Here is a 22,060-nt window from a genome sequence, read left to right on the forward strand (position 1 = left end):
GAGTAGCATAAGGGCCGCATAAGGACCTTTACATCAACACTGGATACCTATCCGATTGCATGCGGATATAGAGCTTTACTTGTTGCAGGAATCCCCTGAACTTCAAATGGCCTCCATTGAACTTCTTTGGCATGCTAATCTTGGGTTCTCTTGTTAGGGGGTTATAAACACGCGGAATCATCTGATGACTTTTTCTACTATTCTGCAAGTCTCGGATTTGGTCTTGCATCTGTTAAAGCGCAAGGCCTAGATACATAGGGTGTTCTGTTTGAAGTTGCGCTTGTCATTTATTCAAGTCTTGAATTTGTTATTGGAGGTTTTGAAGGGAGGCCACGATTCTTTCAAGGGTCACCACCATGGTACTTAGTAGGGCTAGAAAGTAGTCTTGCCAAACTGTTATGGGAGCACTAGACTCTACTCGAGAGACTAGACTAGATGCAAGATTTGTTACAAGAATTCTAATTACAAGATAATCCCACATAGGGGCACAAGGTACAATGATAACTTAACAAGATACCAAAAATCCCACAACCCGGGACCATAGGTATAGACAATAAGACTTAATAGGATATGAAGGATTCCACAACACGGGACCGTAGGTATGGATACAAGATATCAAAATTACAAGATCTCCCTTGACGGGAATGAATAAGATACAAGGCAGTACTAGACAAGATCTTATACTACGAGATTACAGTGACAAGACAACAGGAGTATAATGGAAGACAAGATAAGACTAGATAAAAACTACAACTGCAATTCGAAGTTACTTACATGGAGGTATGGACTCCTTGAACTTCTAAGATTGGCATTGGCAAGATTGAGGAGCTCTATGGCAAGCCCCTCCTTTTATAGGTGTTGGAGGGTGACTGAAGATCTTCTAGAATGTCCATGATGACATCATTGAGATGATGTAGGCGATGACATGGCATATCTTCTAAAAGGTTCTATGATGACATGGCAAGGTGGGTTCGCATGGTTGGCTCGAGGATGTCCTCTTAAGGATGCCATTGCATGGGGTGTGGATTCATATGGCATGAGCAAGAATTAATCTGTACACTTGATCATGGCATATCCGTGACACTTGCTAGTCAATTTTGACAATAAGAGGCACTTGGATTAATAGAGGAGATCAGAGGATCTCAGTTATACTCCTTCCATTTGCAATATAAGATAAAGAAATACCACAAGGAGTGCCAATTTTAGGGTCAATAGGATGTCCAATGTCTAATTATTAAAGTGGTGAAGTGTACATTTTCAATTTAAAATTAGATTTCTCTCTCATCTTGGCTTTTTCTCACCTTTTCCAACCCATTCTCAAGAGATCTCAACATTTCTCAATCATTTTGAGCAAATTCAGCCAAATTTGGTGGATATTTAGAGATAACTTTGCTATAAACCCTAAATTTTCACAAAAATTAGGGTTTGACAGCCACCTCAGAACCCATGTCAATTGGTGAAGGCATCGTACACTGAATTCAACACCTAAAATTTGTGTAATTATCAAGGAATTCAGATGTCAGTACATTCATTGTAATTTGGGGCAGCATTTGGCTGGTTAGTGATTCCATTTGTGCAAGTCCTCGGTCAAAAATCAAGGGGCAATTGGCTCGAATTGATTGCTAATTGTTGCTACAGCAAAGAGGCTTTTTGGAATAGCAAAGGAGATTGTGAATCTCAGCTTGTACTCATTCCATTAGCAATCAAATTAAAGAAATACCGAAAGGGGCACCAATTTTGGGGCCAACAATGTGTCCAATATCCAAGATTATTAAGGTAAATTGTGCATTTCAATTTATGTTTATTTGCCGATTGCTGTAATTAAGTGCTTAATCATGGAATTACCACCCTTTCCAAGAAGTAAGGCTGATTTCAGCTACAACAAGCCCGGCATCTTTTGCCTATCATGCTTTGCCTTTTGACCTACGAGACATATCCTGACAAATTGCTCTACATCATGCCTCAAAGTTGGCCAATAAAAGAAATACTCCGCTACCTTGACTGAGGTATCAATACCTCTGCGTCCTACATACGAAGGAGCATGACTTTCAACGTTGACTCTAGGTCTCAACTGCTTTGTGACACACAATCATCTATGCATCATTAAAAATTCATCTCTAAGCACAAAGTACTCATACCTCTGGCCATTGCAAAGCTGATCATAAACATTAGCAAAGTCCGAATCAACAACATATTGGTCTTTCATGGAATCCAACTCAGTGTGATAAACCATGCTTATGGCTGAAATTGGTGGATTATGTGATAGCGCATCAACCATAACATTCGTTTTACCATCAATATGTACAATCTAAAAATGAAAAATAGAGAGAAAATTTGCCCCATCTCGTATGCTTCTCTAACAACTTTGTCTACATCAAAAAGCACCTAAAAGTCTCATGGTATATTTGCACTATAAAATCAACCCCCAACAAATAATGTTTCCACGTAGACAATGCATGAATTACAACCAAGAGTTATTTCTCATAAGCCTACAAATTCTTCTCTATACCGTGGAGAATACAACTCTCATAAGCCCTAACTCGGCCATCCCGCATAGCAAACAGTCTCAACACTATTACCATATACATCACACTGAACCAAGAATGACTTCCTTAGATCGAGAAACACAAGCACAGAATCTGAAGTTATTTTTTCCTTCAACTTTTGAAATGCTGAAATTTCCACTGCTGTCTATCTAAATGGCACATTCTTCTTTTGCAAAGCATACAATGGAGATCCAATTTTAGCAAACCCGTATACATACTTCCTACAGTAAGAACCTAACCCCACGAAGCTGCGGATCTCATATACTTTTCTCAAAGGTGGCCATGATCGTATTACCTCAATCTTTGCAAGGTCTATACGAATGCCATTCGCCGATAAAATATATCCCAAAAAGTAAATCTCATGTAAAAAGAATTCACTTTTCTTGTCATTGATAACCAGCCTATACTTATACACTTCATTGAATACAATGTCCAAGTGTTTTCTAAACTTTGTCTTATTCTTTGAATAGGCAATCATGTCATCAAAGAAAGTATCCACAAATTCTCTATGTGGCTTGAAGATGCAATCCATAATTCGATTGAAAGTGGCACGAGCATTTGCAAGTCCAAAAGGCATGACAAGGAACTCATATAACTAAAAAGGTATCATGAAAGCTGTCTTAGGCACATCCTTCAATCTAATGAGTATCTGATGATACTCACTTTTCAAATCTATATAGTGGAATGCCTCTACAATCTATCCATAACATCATCGATCCGAGGGATATGAAAGTTGTTCTTTATTGTGATCTTTTTCAAAGCACGATAGTCAATGCACATACCCCATGAATCTTCCTTTTTCTACACCAAAAGCACTCAGAACAAAAAGGAGATGGATTGGGTTGAATCGGCCCTTTTTCTCATAATCTCTTGACTCATAATATCCTCCTACTAGGTTGCACTGACTCTATTGGGTGACTTATTAGATGGGCTCCTTCCAAGGATAAGATCTATATCATAATCTTCATGCCTTTCAGGCAGTAGCTATCCTAGAAGTGGCTAAGAAAAGCAATCAACATACACTTTCTTCCTTCTGAAGCTCAACTTGATGGTCTTTTGGATCTATCTCACAGTCTTTTAGCATACACTGATAAACTAGTCCCTATCGACTTAGATTTGAAAACCGCCACTTAATTAGCACCTCTCGGCAAATGCACCACCTATCAAGACCTAAAATGGGCCCGATACTAGCTCTACGGCACTAGTCAGACCTCTACTACACACCTTAAACCACCCTGTGTGGCCTCGCGGCCCAAGAGCGTCTAAGGGATATACTACCCTAACCTCAAATACAGAACTTTGCGTTTGATTGGATTGTAATCTTAAAAAAAACCAAGTACGCTGAAAGATGATTTTTCATTACTTTAGAAATGGCAATTGCACATACAAGGATAGATTCTGCTTTCAATTTTGCATTTAAGTATGAGTGTCTTTCCCTTATGTTGAATAATAATCTCTTTTACACGAGTCAATCACTGCATGCATATGGTGACCCCATGGCATACCAAGCAATACACCACAACCCTCAAAAGGAGCAATAAAAAACTCTTCACGATCCACATATCCCTATATATGCAATCAAAGCTTTTCAATGAGTAGCGTGACAAACTTTACATGACCTTTGCATGCCATTCCAACTTCCCTTATGGATTCCATCTCATCCTCTATGATGCCTAAACATGCTGCCATGTCTACAAAGATTAAGTTAGCTTGTACACCATTATCGAAGAATATCAATGCATACTGATCCTTAATTTTGTTCCAAGCTCTACACAACTCATTTGCATCATCATTGGGCCAATCACTGACAACATCGAATACCAATCCCACCGACGCTTGGGCTTTTTTCCCTTAGGATCTCCCTAATTTTCTGATTTTCCAACTTATTGCCTATTGGAATAGTCCCTTGCAATGTGACTCTCCTAATTTTCCAACTTACTACCTATTGGGATAGTCCCTTGCAATGTGACCCTCATGTTCACAAATAAAGCATTTATTAACAGCCATCAATTATTTACATTGTGCCAATGCTTTCGAGCTCTTTCTTTGCTGTTTTGGCCTCTTTTGAGACTGATTTTCAGATCTGCTCCTTTTCTCAGCCTTAAACAACCTTTTATTCAGCTTTTTCCTACTCTCTAAAAAGCCAAAATCATTTCCACGCAACAAAGCATCTCCTATAGCAGTAGCCTCTATGAGTTGAGACATGCTAGAGATAGTAGATTTAATGCAAAAATCCCCAATTCCTTTAGGCAACCCACATACATATTTTTCCACTTGCTCATGAAGGGGTACAAGGCGATAAGAAGTGACGGGGAATAAAGCATCCTAAAACTTCTTATTGTATTGCTCCAAATTCTTGCATTTCTTAGCATCTAGCTTATTCCAAGTTGTCACAATGTCCACCTCAAAGGTACTTGTCAACCAATTCAATGTAAGCATTTGCTTGAATTGTATCCATATTGAGGATGCTCTACCTTGCATCAACAAAGTGAAACACCACTGCAATGGATTCCCCTTTAAGAAAGTGGCTGTCTTTCGAATCTTTGAGAACTTGATGAACATCAAGCTACTAAATGAAAGTCAAAGCTTTCAACCTATCTTGTGCAGCACTGAAGGACTCAAACTTTACTGTTCTCCACCTTCATCATAGTCCTTTGCTGCCCCTTTGGGTATCAAAAGTTGTCATACACTAGCTACTACAAAAAATGTGCATTTGCTGAATTTACATCAAAGCCAACACCAAACGGAGCATTTGCATAACCAGCACTCATTCCTTAAGCCCCATAAACATTGGGGGGTGTAGATGCATTACTAAACATGCTACTTTGTACCAAGAATCAAGCTATGCTGCCATACATAGGGTTTTGCACATTTCCAGCCATACCCAAATATATTGAGCCTTGCACACCATGCATTGGCTACTACATAATACCACAAGGATTTGTACCATACATACCTATATGTGGTCAATATCTAACCATAGCATGAAAAATCATGCTATCACTCCATTGGATTGGCACTTCCATTATGGCCTTGCATTTGCATTTCTTCCCCATAGGTACCAACTGTTTTGCTTCATTAGCATCTTTGGGAGCTTCAAGTAAAGGCTTTGGCATTTCCTTCCGTGCACCTTGCTATCTCAAAGGTGTAAAAGGTGACTTCTTGTTACCCTTACTATCCTTCTTCGAAGTATTCAAAAATCGGATAAAATAAGGATCCTTTGCCAATTCAGCAAAGAGATTTGCTGCTAATTGATCATGTATCATGAGAACATGAAATTTTGAGATGCTCTAATCTTGACGTATCATTTGATTAAGGTATTAATCAAATGTGCAAGGTTGTTTAGCACATGTGATGCACATGGCAGCTATTTCATGGTAACAAGCCAAGGATCTCGAGAATGTAGTGGATGCCAAAGACAAAAGTTATAATAAGTTATGCTTGATATGTACTAGATGGTATTAGGTGTCAAAACTAGGCCTAGATCAATTTATTGGCCACTAGTGTTAGTGGTAACATTAGAGACTAGGCATTAGGCATTAATTAATTATTCAATGCCAATCTAAGGGTCAATAATTGCTCAAGGATACTTGGAAAACAAATTGACCTAGCAAATTTAATTATTGGCTAGTGAGATTAATTTTTTGAAGCACTAGAATAATTATTATATTTATTTTCAAATTTAATATTATAAAAATTAATTTAACAAGCTAGATTATGCTGAAAAATGGGATTAGAATATTGCCACTTAGCAAAACTTGCCCATGCAAGTGGGAAAAACGTTTTTAGGAGCTCGTGGAGGTTTATTCCAGCCATTGTGAGAGAGGAGAAGGCTGTTAGAGAGCAAGGGGAGGCTGCTAATGTGATTTGCAGCCACCAGGAATTAGTCCTATAGCATCTCATGTGACAGCAGGTTGGAGCCCTCCAGGAGAAGGTCACAACAACCCAAGGTCCTTCTAGTGCAAATGACAGCATACAGGATAGGGCAGCAATCTTTCTCATGGTCCTAAGCTATAGGCGACAACTTTGATGGCTGTTTAAGCAGGGAAGTAGCAAATTTTCAGTTTTTCTCGCGGTGAAACTCTGAAATTTCTCTCTCTATAGCATTTTCTTTCATCCCCCAGCCATCTATCAAGCTATCTCAGCATTTTTCAACTCTTTGAGCCAGAGAAAGAGATTTCAATCAATCTTTGTTGTAAACCCTAATTTACAGCATAAATTAGGACTTTGGCAGCCGCCTTGGGATGGGTGTTCAAAATTGAAGACCTAGGACTTAAATTCTAACAACTAAAATTGAGGGACATTTACACCAAATACTGAGAAGGGGGGTGCTAAAGTAGGAGAGTACCCTGACCCTAGGCAATCAGATGGAACTTATAGAGAAAATGAGAGGATGAATAGAAGAGATTTAGGCACACATGAGAGAATCCTTACCAAATCATGAGAACCACAAGATATCTAATTACCCTCCTCACCAACCTACTTGAGAGAAATAACTAGCCATGGACAGGAACCTCACCCTCAATTGGAGGAAACCACATTGTGGCAACCCGACCTACAAATGGAAACTCAACCTCCTAGACGACGAACAACTAATGAGATTGATGTAGGACTACTATGAATAATAGTCAAGAACATGGCATCAAGCTAGAGATGAAAATTTGATGCTCAAATAGGACTTCTCTTGAGTTGTACTGCTTGATTCTTAATCTCTGCCTTTGGTAAACATAGTATAGGCAACAAAGATAGTGTTTTTCTTAGATTTGGGATAACATCTATACCATCTTTTGCTGCTATAATAAAACTATAATTACATGGCTAAAGTGCTTTTAAAGGCCTGTAGAGAATATTTATAAGGATATATGCATTCGAATAACTTCACCAAGAAGCACATGGAAACTTTATCTCTAACTTCACTTGCCTCAAAGCCTTTGTAAAGATATGCTAGGGTTTGCACTAAAGAAACACAGCATGTATGACCAAGACTGAAACACAAAGACTCAAACAGAGACAAACAAACCTCAAACCCTAAATGCAAAAACTCAAGCCTTGAACACAGAGAGAGAAGAAACTCTGAAGTGACTGAATGTTGTACATGAATGTAAAAGTATACAAAATGCCCAAGGGTAAAGCGATGCAGTATCAAAGATTAACATCCACCAGAGACGGATCCCAAGTGCTATGACCACTAATCGGAGTGTCAAAGTATCGGAGTGTCAAAGTATCGGAGTGTCAAAACACCAAACGCTAATCACCAAAGTGTCTAGGAACTGCGGCAACTACAGAGGATGATGATTGATGATGAGGGCGGCAGCAAAAAGCTACAAAAATAGCAATAGAAGGGTTGCCTAGAGAAGGAAGGTCACCAACTACCAAGTAGAGTGAAGGCCAAACAAAAGCAATAGGAGATTTCCGAAAGGTGTGGGAGATCACTGCCAACTGTCGCTTGGTGAAGGAGTGTCCAGATGTAGGCTAAAGGAGGTAGACTGTGTAATGGCAATGGCAAAAGAGTCCAAACACAGCATGGAGAAGGACACTAGATAGTGGGCGACAACCAGGTAGGAAGGTGCTAGGCAAGGCTGATGGAAGAGTAACAGCAGTCGCAAAGGGTAGACCGCCACATGGGTGCCGGCTGATGGTTGAAATCTACACTAAAAGGATGAGATTAAATGGTGAGCAACCTATCTATTTATAGATGTTGAAGGGTGCCCCAAAAATTAGAGTTTTGGAAGACCAATGAAACTCTCTCAAAAATCATGCACATAATTTGTGTTTTTCATTAATTAAGCGTGTTTTGGGGCTGTTTAAAAATGCTAATCAGCTATAAAGCATGTTTTAACTCAACAACCTCCACTAGTTTCTAGGCTTTTTTTTTGCTTAAGCATTGCAATGCTTTATACTTTCACATTACTGCAATTCTAACTTAACTAATATGCAACATTGCATCCAGTTGACGAGCCCCTCGTGTACCTGACATGCTAGGAGTAACAGATGCATTAGAAAACATTCTTGTTTACATACTTTGAACCATTGCAATGTTACTATACGTGGAAATTTGCATGCTACCAACCATAGTCACAAGGAACGGGCAAGGCATGCCTATGGAATGTCGAGACACCATACCCGAGATGGATACATGATAGGACCCATCACATTTGTAGGTGACGTCACATTTTGTGGTGCCACAAAGTGACGGACAGGGACATGTCATGGAGCAGTCGTCTTGGGGATGCAAGAAGTGACGAACGGGAACAAGAAACCGATTCTAGTGTATTATAACAATTATTCTATTCATTTAATATTTTGGTATAAGGTTGGACTTTTGCCAAGGTGACAAATAGATAAACACAAAATAAAAAACAACCGATTCAATAGTGGATCATGTGCCTACTAGTTCTAAGTTTGAGTTGAACAAAAAACGCAACCCACCCATGTTGAGAAACCCTTCATCCGCAGTTTGTGTTTCTGCGTTTTGCGTTTAGGGTTTACAACCCCAAAAAGGGGCGCCATCCTAGACTAACTATGCCTATTTATAGGCCACTCTCTCACAGCTGATTCATTCAGTCCATCACCTCTTCTCTTCAGCCTCTCCACTACCCTCACACGCCTTCAAGAGGACATTGCGGTTCATGGTTCGTGGCTGTCTTTATCATCTTCCTTGTGCTACTCCACCCTTGTTCCCTTGTATCACATTCACTCCATGATTCGAAACTTCATTATTCCATTCATCAGAGTTTCTTCTCTCTTCTCTTCTCCTCTCCATGTTTGCCGAGTTCACTCTATGTTCCTCCTCGCAAACCCTACAGTCTCGCTGGTACATCATCTTTTGACAACCCAGCCCTTTGCACTTTCTAAATCCTACAACTTGTGACATGTCACTCGCCATTGAACCAGCCAGGTCTAAGCACTTTTTGTCCGTAGCCAAAACCTCTCTTCCCCCCCTCTAGAGTCTATTTGTTGTAGTGTGTAGGCTGCCCCGAGTTTCAACTTTCAGTTCCTCTCTCTCTCTCTCTCTCTCTTTTTTTCGTAAAACGTCTCTCTCTCTCTCTCTCTCTCTCTCTCTCTCTCTCTCTCTCTCTCTCTCTCTCTCTCTCTCTCTCTCTCTCTCTCTCTCTCTCTCAAGTTTCAAACTTCCTCGATCATCTCATGGCATAAACATCCCAAGCATGGGATAACCACTCCCGTCGAGGCAATCGTCATGGCGGAAGAACCAATGCATGGTCTTGGTGGAATGAGATGCATGTTGAGTGCCCCAGAAGTGGAGGAGGATCTCATGCATGGATGTGTAAGTTGTGACCGTATCTTTGCACAAGTGGGACAAGCAAAGTTCGAGCTCACTTCTTGTGCATTGAAGGGTATGAAGTGCAATATTGCCCCAAGGTGACTCCCAAGAAGACAAGAGAGCTCATAGAGAAGAATGTAGGGCTACAAGCCTCATCTTTGGTGAGAAGAGCACCACATCCATCAACCGTTGACTCTATTGCATTTGCGATGGTATCGATCTCTCAAGTATCTCATGCACCATCTAGTACTGATGCTAGTCACACATCATCTATTTGAGATGCATTTGGAATAGGAGCATCTATTGGGCAAGCATCGACTTATCCTCCTAGGCAACAGCGCATTCTTTAGGTTGTTTGGGATCCACACAAAAAAACGAGGAAGTTGATGCTACCATTGCACGATTCTTTTTTCATGATCACATCGCATTCAATGTTGCAAGTCTAAATATTTTAAAGCAATGTGCAAAAAGATTAGGGAGTATGGCCCAACTTGTCCCCTTTCATCAGAGACCTTGCATACCATATTGTTTGAGAGGGAAAGACAAGTGGTAGAGCAGTAGAGCAAGCAGCTAAGAAAACTAGGTGTGCACGGCAAAAGAATGATGTGTCACTCAGTGCAAATGGATGGAGTGATTTTCACAAAAGATCTATCCATGGGGTGGTTACTTACTCTCGAGGTGAGATATACTTCATTTCATCGACACTTCGGCAACAAGAAAATCAGCTAATATACTTGTTGCTGAGTGAGTAGATGCAATGGAGTTTATTAGGAGAGATCTTGTTGTGGGGTTTGTTGTTGATGGTGAGCCCACAAATAAGGCAGCAAGTGGTATTTTGCAAAATGTCTATCTGTAAATTGCTCTCTCTTATTGCATGGCTCACTATTTGAAGAACTTGTTAAACGACATTGAAAGGTTGCCACGAATACAGCCTATCATTGACAAATCAAATTTGATGGTGTCATTTGTGCTAAATCATCAGTTCTTGCGCCATGAGTTCAACAAGAAGTTCAACAAAATGCTACTAAAACATTCTGAAACTCGGTTTATTCATTTCCTTATGTTGGTTCAATTGAGCACATGCAATGGTACTCTAAGACAACTCTTTAACAGTGATGAGTTGACTTCTTCGCCATTGGCTATCACTACTACAAGGATAAAATGCAAAGAATTGATAGAAAATCTTGTGTTTTGGGAGGATGTGAACCGCATTAATGCTATGGTGCAGCCAAAAATGCATTTGTTGCGGCTTGTGGATAGAATGCAGCCATGCATTGGCAAGGTCTATGAGGCCATGGACAAGATGATAGAGAGATTGAATTGAAGAATTTAGAGCCTGATGCAAAAAGGCACCTTTTGGCTGTCCAAATGCACTTGTGGACCGTTTTAAGATTAGGGCAGCATTATGGTAGGAGGATTTTGGTGCTGATGGACCTGAGCTGCAAAATTTGGCCATTCACATACTTAATCAAACAGTCAGTTCATCTTGTTTGGAGCAATTATGGAGCTCTTACAACCAGATAGCATCAAAGAAAAAAAAAAAAAAAATCACCTTCACACACAAGGCAAATGATTTGGTTTTTGTGAGTACCAACTTGCATATACATAGTAGAAGCACAACTGAAAAGGCTGATATTTTTGTGAAGTGGGAAGAGCAGCAGACCAAAAAGCCAAAGAAGCACCACCAAGATGAGGATGAGAATGATCATAGTGATCATCGTGACAAGGAGGTTTTCAAGCGATGCTTGCAGACATGGCATGACTAATGGCCCATTTTGATTAGCCCCCATGTATCTTGGGCCTTGGCATTTAGTATATGCCATTTTGACATTTTGGTTTTTGCAATAGTCTTGATTCTTTTTATCATTTGACATTTTGAATTTATCATAGTAGACTATCTACTTCAGTCATATCTTGCTTTTATATCTTTCAACTTTGTACTCATTGAAATTTCATTTCAATGCTAACTTGTCAAATCAGCCATGACATATGTACTTGGCATTCTCTACAACTTACTTTTACTGTATTATTAAAAATTAATGGGCATCACACTTGCCTTGGGGGATGGTCCCCTAGGCTATTTGTATCATATTCACTGTTAACAATTATTTGTATAAAGTAGTATTAAGTTATACTTTTGTATATTACTTTAATTATGCATGTTTTGGACAAAGGTAAAGTTCAAAAAATCGTTAATTTTTAAGTACATTTTGAATGTTTTTAATGCCGTCCCGGTCCGCCATTCCCTATTTTTGGCCATCCTCGTCATATCCCACTGTCGCCATCTCCCATCACTTGTGACTATGCTAACAACCATACCAAGATTCATTTTCCCATACATTGCATGAATTAATAGTTGTATTTCCCTCATACAAGCATTACCAGCTGCATTTTTCCTCATGACCCGCATTACATGGAGCATTTGCATAATCAACACTAATACCATGAGTCCCAAACACAATGGACTACATATATATATTGCTAAACTTGCCACTTTATGGCCCAACATCATGCCAACATTGCTATACATGGCGTTATGCATATTACCAACCATAACCAAATAAATTGGGCCTTGCACCCCATGCATTGGTTGCTACATACCGTAAGGAGTTGTGCCATACATCCCCATGTATGGCCCTTGGCCCACCATAGCCTAGAAACTAGTGCCACTATCAAAGTACCTAGCTACCCCATCATTGCACGCACACCCTGCTGTCCAAAAAGCATTGGATTGGCACTTCCAAGTTAGCCTTGCATATGCTTCAATTGCCCCATTCGCATCATTTGCTTATACTCACTACCCACATTTGGAGCATCATGCTCTTGTATTGGCTCTTTCTTTGGTCCATCTTGTTGTCCCAAAGCTCTTGAAGACGATTTCCTCTTCTTGCCTTTCTTGCCCTCCTTTAAGGGGTGCAAAAAGTGCATAAACCGAGGATCTTTTGCCAATTGCACAAGCATTTCAATTGCTATCCTCAACTGGTCTTTAAACTCGTCATCAAATCTCTCTCTCTCTCTCTCTCTCTCTCTCTCTCTCTCTCTCTCTCTCTCTTGGTGGTCATCAAAGACCAGCACTAATGCACTTTCTAGAAATCTATTAATTGCAAAGGAAACAAATTTGATAAATAATTTACCCTATAAATTAATTAAAAAGGATATTGATCTTTTTATGTGTTGTGACAATTGGATCAGCTTAGGAAGAACAGTCATGTAACGAGGCAGCTATTTATCACTAATGAGTTCATTGCATTTGCATTGGTAGACACTCCCATTGAGAGCAACAACTATATTTGCCATTTGAATTTTGGACATTGGAATTAGGCGCATATTTACTTGTTTTGTGTGCATTATGCGATATTTTGATATCAAGTAAAGTAGACGTTTTCAGGCTTAAAATGTGTTCCGTTATGTATTTACTTTTAGTATAGTCCAATATAATGAGCTGAAAACTACTGTTAATGGCAATGACAATGAGATGATGGAAAAAGCTGACATGTGAAAGTGGGGGATAAGAGATAAAAGTGACAATGAGCAATGATTCCCTTTTTATAGAGCTTTCCAAGCTGATTGTCCTATATAGTTCTAGAATGTCATTTCATTTGCTTTAATTCTTCTCTCTAGAACTGTTCTAAGAGCCTGAAAACATGATTAATTAGAGGTAATTTCTAAGTGACTTAATAGATACTATTCTCATTGCCACTGCCCAAGTCGAGTCTTGTTTCAAGGACAAGGGTGATCCCCCTAAAACTCCTCCCAATTCTCCATAGACCTCGAGCACAACCATGGGTTGTAAAGAAACGATAGGGTTTGCCAAGAGAAACGCAGTGTATGGCAAACGCTGTAGCAAAGAAACTCAAGTCTCAAAAACACAAAAGAAGAAGGAGAGTGAAGAATGCTGAACTCTGAATCATGCTTAGTGCAAATACAATGGAACAAAGCTCTAAGAGAACTCCATTGTCTTGGCTGATCAAGTAGCAGCACATGTAGGGAATCTGCACTATGGAGGGAGCAAAACGCAGTCCTCTGGGCAATAGGATGTCGAAGTAGATGTTGTAGAAAAAAGGACAGCCAGTTGTAGAGGGAGTGAAAGACAATCCTCATGTGCTGTCGAAGTGGAGAAGATGATCACCAGCAGTAATTGTGTGCTCTGGGAGGTGAAGAACAGCAAGGCAACCTGCTATGACAGCAATCGTTGCTACTGGAGGGTCTGCATCAGCAAAACATAGATCCCCCCAGGATATAGACTGCCTATAGGAGCCACATGTGATGCCAGGGAGCAGCTGGACAGCAAAATGCAAATCTGCCAGCCTTGAGAATTATCAGCAACAACAAAACAGGGGTTATCAGCACAGAAAAGAGGATCACACTGTCGAAGGGAGAACTTGGTGTGGCCCTACCCTTAGGCTAGTTTCCTTTCAATCCTTGAGGATAAGTTAGGCTAATCCAATAAGCTAGTCATCTCTCAAATCAAGCTAACTGAGCTGAGTGCATAGCTGGCTAAGATCCTCTTTAGGCCTCTTCCTTCTTTCGCTGCACATTCATTTAGCTTGCATCTTTAGTTTTCCCCAAAGATTCTCAATATTAAGCACCGGTATGCAAGTTCTCAGGTCTCTCCTATAATACTTTTAACATACCTTTGGGCTTGATATCAGTTAAGAACTAACATTGCAGTAATCTATCAATCCTGATTGGGCAGGTTACACAAATTTTTGGGCCTCCCTTGGTGGCTCCATGTTCTCTCCTGGCTGAGCCCTATCAATTTACCAAGACATCCTAATTTGGCGATGCATAGAAGCTACAAAGATATTAATACAACTTCCAATTATCAAATCTTATGTGAATATTTTTATGAGGTTTCTATGAATCTTTTCGTGTGGTGAATCGAATTAACACGGTGATGCTTTCAAAGGCATTGTTTTGCGAGAAATGGAATGTGTGATAGTGAGACAGTGAAGATGATTATTATGATAATAATATATTGATGAAATGGGACCGACACATGAAAGCATTCTCTGACCTGCTCGACTCGCGACTGGTCATCTGGAGAGGCATCCGCTCCACGATCCAGGGGAGCAATGGCCTGCAGGAGCTCCTCTTTCAGAGCCTGTTTGTCCTTCTTCTTGTTGGCGAAAGGGAAGATGGATGCACGCACAGACAAGCTTCTCGAGGTAGAGGCCTGCAGCAAAGGTGGTGCAATGTTGCAGCAGTGATGAGAGGGGAGACAAGGAGCAATCCTGCGGGGGGCAGCAAGGGGCGCGGCCTGTGGGCATTTTGCAGCTGGCGAGGGGGCGATGGAGGAGAGTTTTAGGGAGGCCATTTCTAGTCAGTCTCGCTGGAAGCTCCAGAGTCGCAGCGATGCTCGCAGAGAGATGCGTCTTAGGCCAGCCACGTGGCGTGAAAGCTTCCGATTGGCATACCTGGCGACGCTTGAACTTTTTTAGGTAGACAATCTCAAAGGATGTTTCCCTTACTCCAAAGAATAGAGAACATGGGCAAAGAGTATACTAAATACTAAATGGAAATTAAGGAAGCCAACGTGAGCTTAGTTGTGTGTGTAAAAGGAGGTGTCCCCACCATATAGAAGCAAGGTTTGCTTTGGTCTTTTTACACATTGGTGAGGAGCTTTGTAACATTCACATTGAACCTATAACTTTACATCAATTTGACAATCCATAAATTATATTGAGAATAAATTATTGTTACTCTCTCTCTCTCTCTCTCTCTCTCTCTCTCTCTCTCTCTCTCTCTACACACACACACAATGATTTATGTATAATATTTTAATTAAATTACAGTTATTTATCATTTGTTAATAATGTATTGACATATTAATACTTAATACTTAGTCAATTGCATTGTTGTATCATTATACATATATCACAATTATCATTAATACAAATATATTAACATCAATACACAATACATAATACGTATATACGATAACCTATTTGTTAATTGTTTTATACATATATACTATACATATTTTATTAGCAATTACTTAATGTATTAATAGTTAATATTTAATATATTATATATTATATTAATTTATTGATAGTCATAATTTATATATATATTAATGAATCAACATATAATTATGCCATATATATCATCATTATTATATTTATTATATGTAATTAATATAATAAATATAAGTATGCATATTAATTTTTGTATTTAAATATATATAATTTAATAATTATACTTAATAATATTTAATTATTGATGTTTAGACCCATAGCGACTCTCCCTCCCCTTTGCGATAGCTCTTGGTGACTCTCTCTCCCCCCTTCACACAACTGAATATGTAATGTGCTAAACAAGTGACATGTTGGTGGCTCATGTTAAGAATCGGCCTCCTTGCCTACGTGGCAAGGAGGCCCACCATCTTTTCTCCTTCCGAAGGACCTAGGCGTTTTACCGTCTCACCCATCGTTTTACCTCCTTGAGACGTCGTGATGCTAGTCCCACCCCGCCCCATTCCTGCTCCGTCTGAGTATTCAGTTAGCTCATTGAATGCACCTCCCTCCTCTCTCTCTCTCTCTCTCTCTCTCTCTCTCTCTCATCTACCACATTTCCCCCTGCATATTCCACAATCTCCATATTCCATCTCTCTGCCTCCCTCCCTTTCATCCACCACATTTCCCTCCCTCTCTATTCTCTCGCAATCCCTATGCCTCCATCTTTTATGTGTGCCTCCCAGCCCAGTCCGCCTCTCCCTCTCACAAACAACCAAGAGGTTTGGAGTTGCATTCGAGTCCATCTGCCCACCACCACAGAGCAAAGGACGTTGGTTGTATAGGTCAGTGTGCTACTGGGACTGCTTGTACATGTAATCTGGATGTGGTGATTTGTCTCAGATTCCGTGGGTCAATTTTCTTGTCGATGTACGTATAGTCTAGATCAAGGTGTGTTTTCTTTTGTTGTAAGCAATTGTGTTGATTCCCTATAACTTCCTACGATTGAATATGCAGAATATATCGCAGACTATGATGCATAAAGGAGATGACTGTAGTTGTTGTTTTTTTTAAATGAGCCGTATATCGTTCGATGAAGCAAGTTAACCAGAACAAGTGGCCTTCATTTCCTCATTTGGAGCATGGATCTGAGGCGTCGAAGAGTATTTGGAGCGCTTCATCACTGTTCAATCCAAAACACCTTGCAATTTTGCTCCCCATTATACGGAACTTTTGCACCATTAAATCGGATTTAGGGCTATATGCAACTATAGTGCAAATAATGTTTTGCACTATTGATGTACCAATGATTATTCTAGCTATGTATGTAGATCGATTATAACCTATAAGGATGTACGTACTACAAGAACATTATTCTGGTCTTTGACATTGATTTTGAGTTATAAGAATGTATGTTTGTGCTCCTCCATTACATTTGTTATGAGCAATCAAAAAATAAAAATGTAAGTTCTATCCTACTCTATTACATTTGTTATGTGTCTTGAGAATGTATGTATTGTAGTCTATAAATTGCATTGAATATAAGCTGTAAGAGTGTATGTATTGTGAGCTATAAGAATGTATGTAATGAATGCATATAAGGTACTCGCAAAACTATTAAAGATATATAGCATAAAGTGTGCCGAGTTTTAACTTCATGTCATCAGCTATGACCAATAGATACACCACTATATGTAGCTAAACTACATCAATCTATGTATTACAAGAATTAACATTACTCTATCACATAATGGATCATACAAATATGTTTATACTTTAGGAATATATGCTACTCAATTGCATTGATTTTAAGCTACTACGGTGAAAGGTATGCACATAACTATTAATGATGCAAAGCATGAAATGTAATCAAAGTTGTAACTATATTTAATGTACTATGAGCAATAGATACATCACTATATGTAGTTAGACTACATCAATGTATATGCTACAAGAAATAAAGTTCCTCTATTACATTTCGTATTTGCTCATATAAGAATGTGTATATTATAAGTGTTATATTAGGTAACCACAAAATCATTAGTGATGCACAACATGAAGTTCAAAGTTATTAATGTATGACACAAGAGAGAGAGAGAGAGAGAGAGAGAGAGAGAGAGAGAGAGAGAGAGAGAGAGAAAGAGTCGAGCTTACACTAATGTATTCCTTTTTTACACTACAATAATATGTAAACTAATCATACTTTACAGAACAAACAACTTTAGAGGAAAGTAAGCTTTAGTCTATACAATAAAATATATTGATGGGATAACTTTACTTTTGTGCAGATACATAGCCCATATTCTCACTCTCTTCTCCTAAATATGGCAAGCCCACGATCCCCGACATTGCCTGTCGGCATATTCAGCGCAAAGCATTTACAATGGCAGCTCATTTACGACGAGAGATCCAAATATAAGGTTTTGAGAAGGGCAATTATTCCATGGTGTCGAGTAAATGATTTTGCACAAGGGGAAGGAAAAAATATTGATTTTCCTACAACTTTCAAAAAGTACTCTCATCATCGACGACAACCAAATGAATTAAAAAAACCATTAGACAACACATGGATAGAGAAGATCACGTAAGTGTATATAATTGTTTTGCTACTTATATTGATTTCCTTATTATTTGACCACACTTATAGCTACAACATTCATTTCCTACAAAAATAGATTTTGGTGTGCTTATGGTCCTAAGGACACTCGAAATGTGGAGGTTTTATGTCCTAATGACATCTTGACTAGTCAAGGACAACCAAGAAAACGCTGACCACACAAAACAATGGGACAGCTTAACAAGGGTTGTTTGTGTCATTTTATAGTGACTTGCCTATCCCATGACACCAATTTGTCATTTATCTCATTTATCAATCCATATCATACTGATGATGCAGATATGATTTGTCATGGCATTGCAATGGAGGATTTAAATGTCAATTCACATTCCTTATTTTCCCCATGGATATCACTAGAGAAAAAAATATGGGTGTCCAGTATGTTATACAAAGGTTTTTTACTGCAACAAGTATTGGAGTGTCATATTCAATATGTGCATCAGTGCCAAAGCAACAATCCAAATCATCCTATGGAAAGAGATGACTTTCTCTCCATCCAAGATATAATGAATATATCTAGGAGGCTTGCCATTGACCAATATCAATTACATGACAATGATGCTGAAAGCACAAAGAGATGGTGCATTGATTAAAAAACAAGGAAATGACATTTGTGTATCAGGAAAAAAATCTTTCTACTGATAAGGATTTCATATTGGGGATTCCAACACCATGGCAATGAGATATGCGTGATATATATGAAAATGGCAACTTATTAGCAATGGATTCAACATTTGGTATAAACAAGTATAAGGTAATTTATTAATATTATTCTTGCGTACTTATAGTTTTTACTTCTCAAAAATTTATGCATTTTGCTTATATTTGAAACTTGCATTTGACAGTTCAATTTATACACAATCCTTGTATCTAACTCCCATCAAAATGGTGTCCCAATTGCTTGCGTGTTAACCTCAAGTGCAACATTTGAGGTAAACAAATTTTGGCTCACAAAGTTTAGGGATCACATGCCAAATTTTCACAAATCATGGGAGCCAACAGCTTTTTTGGTGGATGATGCTGAAAGAGAGATAGATGCTTTAAGGTACATTTCACATGCATGCGTCCTTTTGGAAAACATTTAATTCATGGACTAAAAGCGTTACATTTTTTACTAATGTATTGTGTGTAGGGTTGTCTTTAATTTTCCTATTTATTTGTGCATATGCCATGTCCATCGTTGTTGGTTAAAGCATCTTATTAAAAAAGTCCCAGAATGGCCAAAAAGGGCTGCGTGAATATGAAAGGTGAATGCAAGGCAACAGAAGTGGCTATAAAGGAGGAAGCAAGGGATATGATAGATATATTTAAAAAGGAGTTTGCAGATGATATAACATTCTTACACTACTTCAAAACATATTGGGAGCCCAAGATTGGTAAGGACTCCTAATTATCTATTTCAGATTACTTTGTTATATTTTCATTTGTATACATATTTTAAATAATTGTGTTATGTGTGTGTTGCAAGGTATGTGGATACGTGCAACACGTACACTTCCACATTCTAGTCAAGACACCAATGGTGCTATAGAGGCATACAATGGCACTTTAAAGTACAAATTCTTAGGTAGCTCAAAGAGATTGACTGGCAGATGGGTGGATTGGCTCCTTCATAAATTGACAAGTTCAACTCTTCCATATTATTGGTATGTGCAAGCTATGAAAGAAAAGTGGATTTGTGAGAAACAATAACATTGAAAAGATAGTGGCCAACTCATATGAGAGGGCTTTGAAGATTCCAGTCGAGTATGTTAGATTCGAAATGAATGGTGCAAGGGCTTCATGCGCATATGTAAGAAGCATGTCTAAAGACACTATTGAATACACAATTTATAATGCGGATTGTCAATGGGCATGTTGTACATGCAAATGGGCAGAGTTGGGGGACATATGTAAGCATCAAATCAAGGTGCTACTTCTTATAGGGGTACCGAATACTACAGTGGTGGCACAATGTATGGACTTATATAAAGGTGTGGAACCAAGAGGAAAATATAAAGGACTTATAAGTAACTCTCATGTGATACAGGATGAGGTTGCACATGATCCTTACACGCCAACCACACTGCTGGATGTGGATAATCTCCAAGACATGGATACAACTATGATTAATATCTCCCATGAAGACACCCACCCATCCACAACATTGCAACATCTATGCCACGATGTATTTGATTTGGTGGGGGGTGACATGGAGCTTATTTCTGAGGCGTGTTCTTCAATGAAGAAGATGTTGAGCCAACTTCGAGCTCTGAAAGCTCTTTGAGAAGATATGTGTAGTACACAAACTTTTGTGCCCACCAATGATGGATTTGGAAATACCATACAATGAGCTAAGCCTTTCATTGAAGAACGGCTAACTAACAGAAGAGTTTCTAGATTGGTAGAATCACCCATAACATCATCATTCATGGCTCCACCCAAAACCAAACGGCCCTCAATGCAAGAGAAGCTTGATGCTAGAGCCGAGAAAGAAGATGAAGAAGCCCATGCCTCCAGATAGGAGGAATGCTACATTGTTATATTCTTATGGTACTCTTATTAAATTGTGAAATATTTGAGCTTTTATTCTCTATGCCTTTAAGCATGTGTATTGGCCCTATCTAGTTTTAATGAATTATATATATATATATATATATATATATATAAAAGAAAAAAGAGAAGAGAGAAGGGAGATGTAGAATGTATGCAAGAGAGGGAGAGAGAGAGTTTTGAGTTGTGCATGCGCGCGTGTGTGTGTGTGTGTGTGTGTGTGTGCGTGTGTGTGTGTGTGCGTGTGCGTGTGCGTGTGCGTGTGCGTGTGCGTGTGCGTGTGCGTGTGCGTGTGCGTGTGCGTGTGCGTGTGTGTGTGTGTGTGTGTGTGAAGTAAGCTTAAAAAGAGAGAGAGAGAGAGGGGGGGAATTTTGAGTGTGAGAGAATGAGTGAATGAGAGTAAGGCAAAGCAATATTGAGTGAGAGAGGGGGAGGAAAGTTTGAGTGTGAGAGAATGAGTGAATGAGAGTAAGACAAAGTAATATTGAATGAAAGTAATATTTGACGCTAGCATTGCGACGTGATCTCTCTTGCTCTCTTTCGCTCTCTCTCAAAAATGTTTGTGAAAAATGCCGCGCTTGGGTTTTCCCTTATTTACCCCCTTTGCCTAAGTTCCATAAGTTTCTTCCCCCCAAAGTCACACATCATGTCGGTTGCAAAATAGACTTAACAAGTTTTACTCCTAACTTAACCACAAAGTTTAGTTCTCGATACTTACAACTTATTGTAAAATATGTCAGTGTATTGATTAAGTCACCCATAATCATATCTCGTTATGTCCTATAGGTAGTGTATAAAACTTTACAAGGTACGGATAATCATCTACTTTGAGACCTTAGACCAAAATTCGCGTATTACAACGCATCTATCTCCATGTTTAAAAGTACATGTATCTTTGCGGGAACAACATTTTGAAATATGTTAACACGTGAGAACCCATGTTTGCCTTGACATTTACTACCATGCTCGAAGACTCGAGAAAACAGTCATTTATAGAGCATTTATCTACATGGGAAAGTTGTGGGGAATTCAACAATGATGAAAACCCCAAACTGTAGTCTAAGTAAGGATGACAAACCATGATATCTTAACCTAGAAATCTCAACTATGACAGCTACTTCTTTCTCTG

General features: G+C 39.0%; 1 protein-coding gene and 1 pseudogene across 7 annotated transcripts in view; one reads left to right on the forward strand and one right to left on the reverse strand.

Annotated features, from left to right (window-relative positions):
* Positions 1–15,304, reverse strand: part of LOC148016174 (putative plastid-lipid-associated protein 4, chloroplastic) — a 114,064-nt gene extending 98,760 nt beyond the window's left edge. For all 7 annotated transcript variants that reach the window (XM_087664029.1, XM_087664032.1, XM_087664030.1 and 4 more), the window contains exon 1: positions 14,846–15,304. In XM_087664029.1, coding sequence (XP_087520155.1) covers positions 14,846–15,145 — 300 coding nt within the window. In that variant the 5' untranslated portion in view covers positions 15,146–15,304. The remainder of the gene's footprint in view (positions 1–14,845) is intronic.
* A 3,565-nt stretch (positions 15,305–18,869) lies between these two features.
* LOC148016176 (uncharacterized) lies at positions 18,870–20,665 on the forward strand (annotated as a pseudogene).
* The last annotated feature ends 1,395 nt before the right edge of the window (positions 20,666–22,060 follow it).

This window comes from Lygodium microphyllum, chromosome 23 (genome assembly GCF_053477565.2).
Source record: "Lygodium microphyllum isolate KBCC chromosome 23, Lygodium_microphyllum_v1.1.10, whole genome shotgun sequence".
Taxonomy (NCBI): domain Eukaryota; kingdom Viridiplantae; phylum Streptophyta; class Polypodiopsida; order Schizaeales; family Lygodiaceae; genus Lygodium; species Lygodium microphyllum.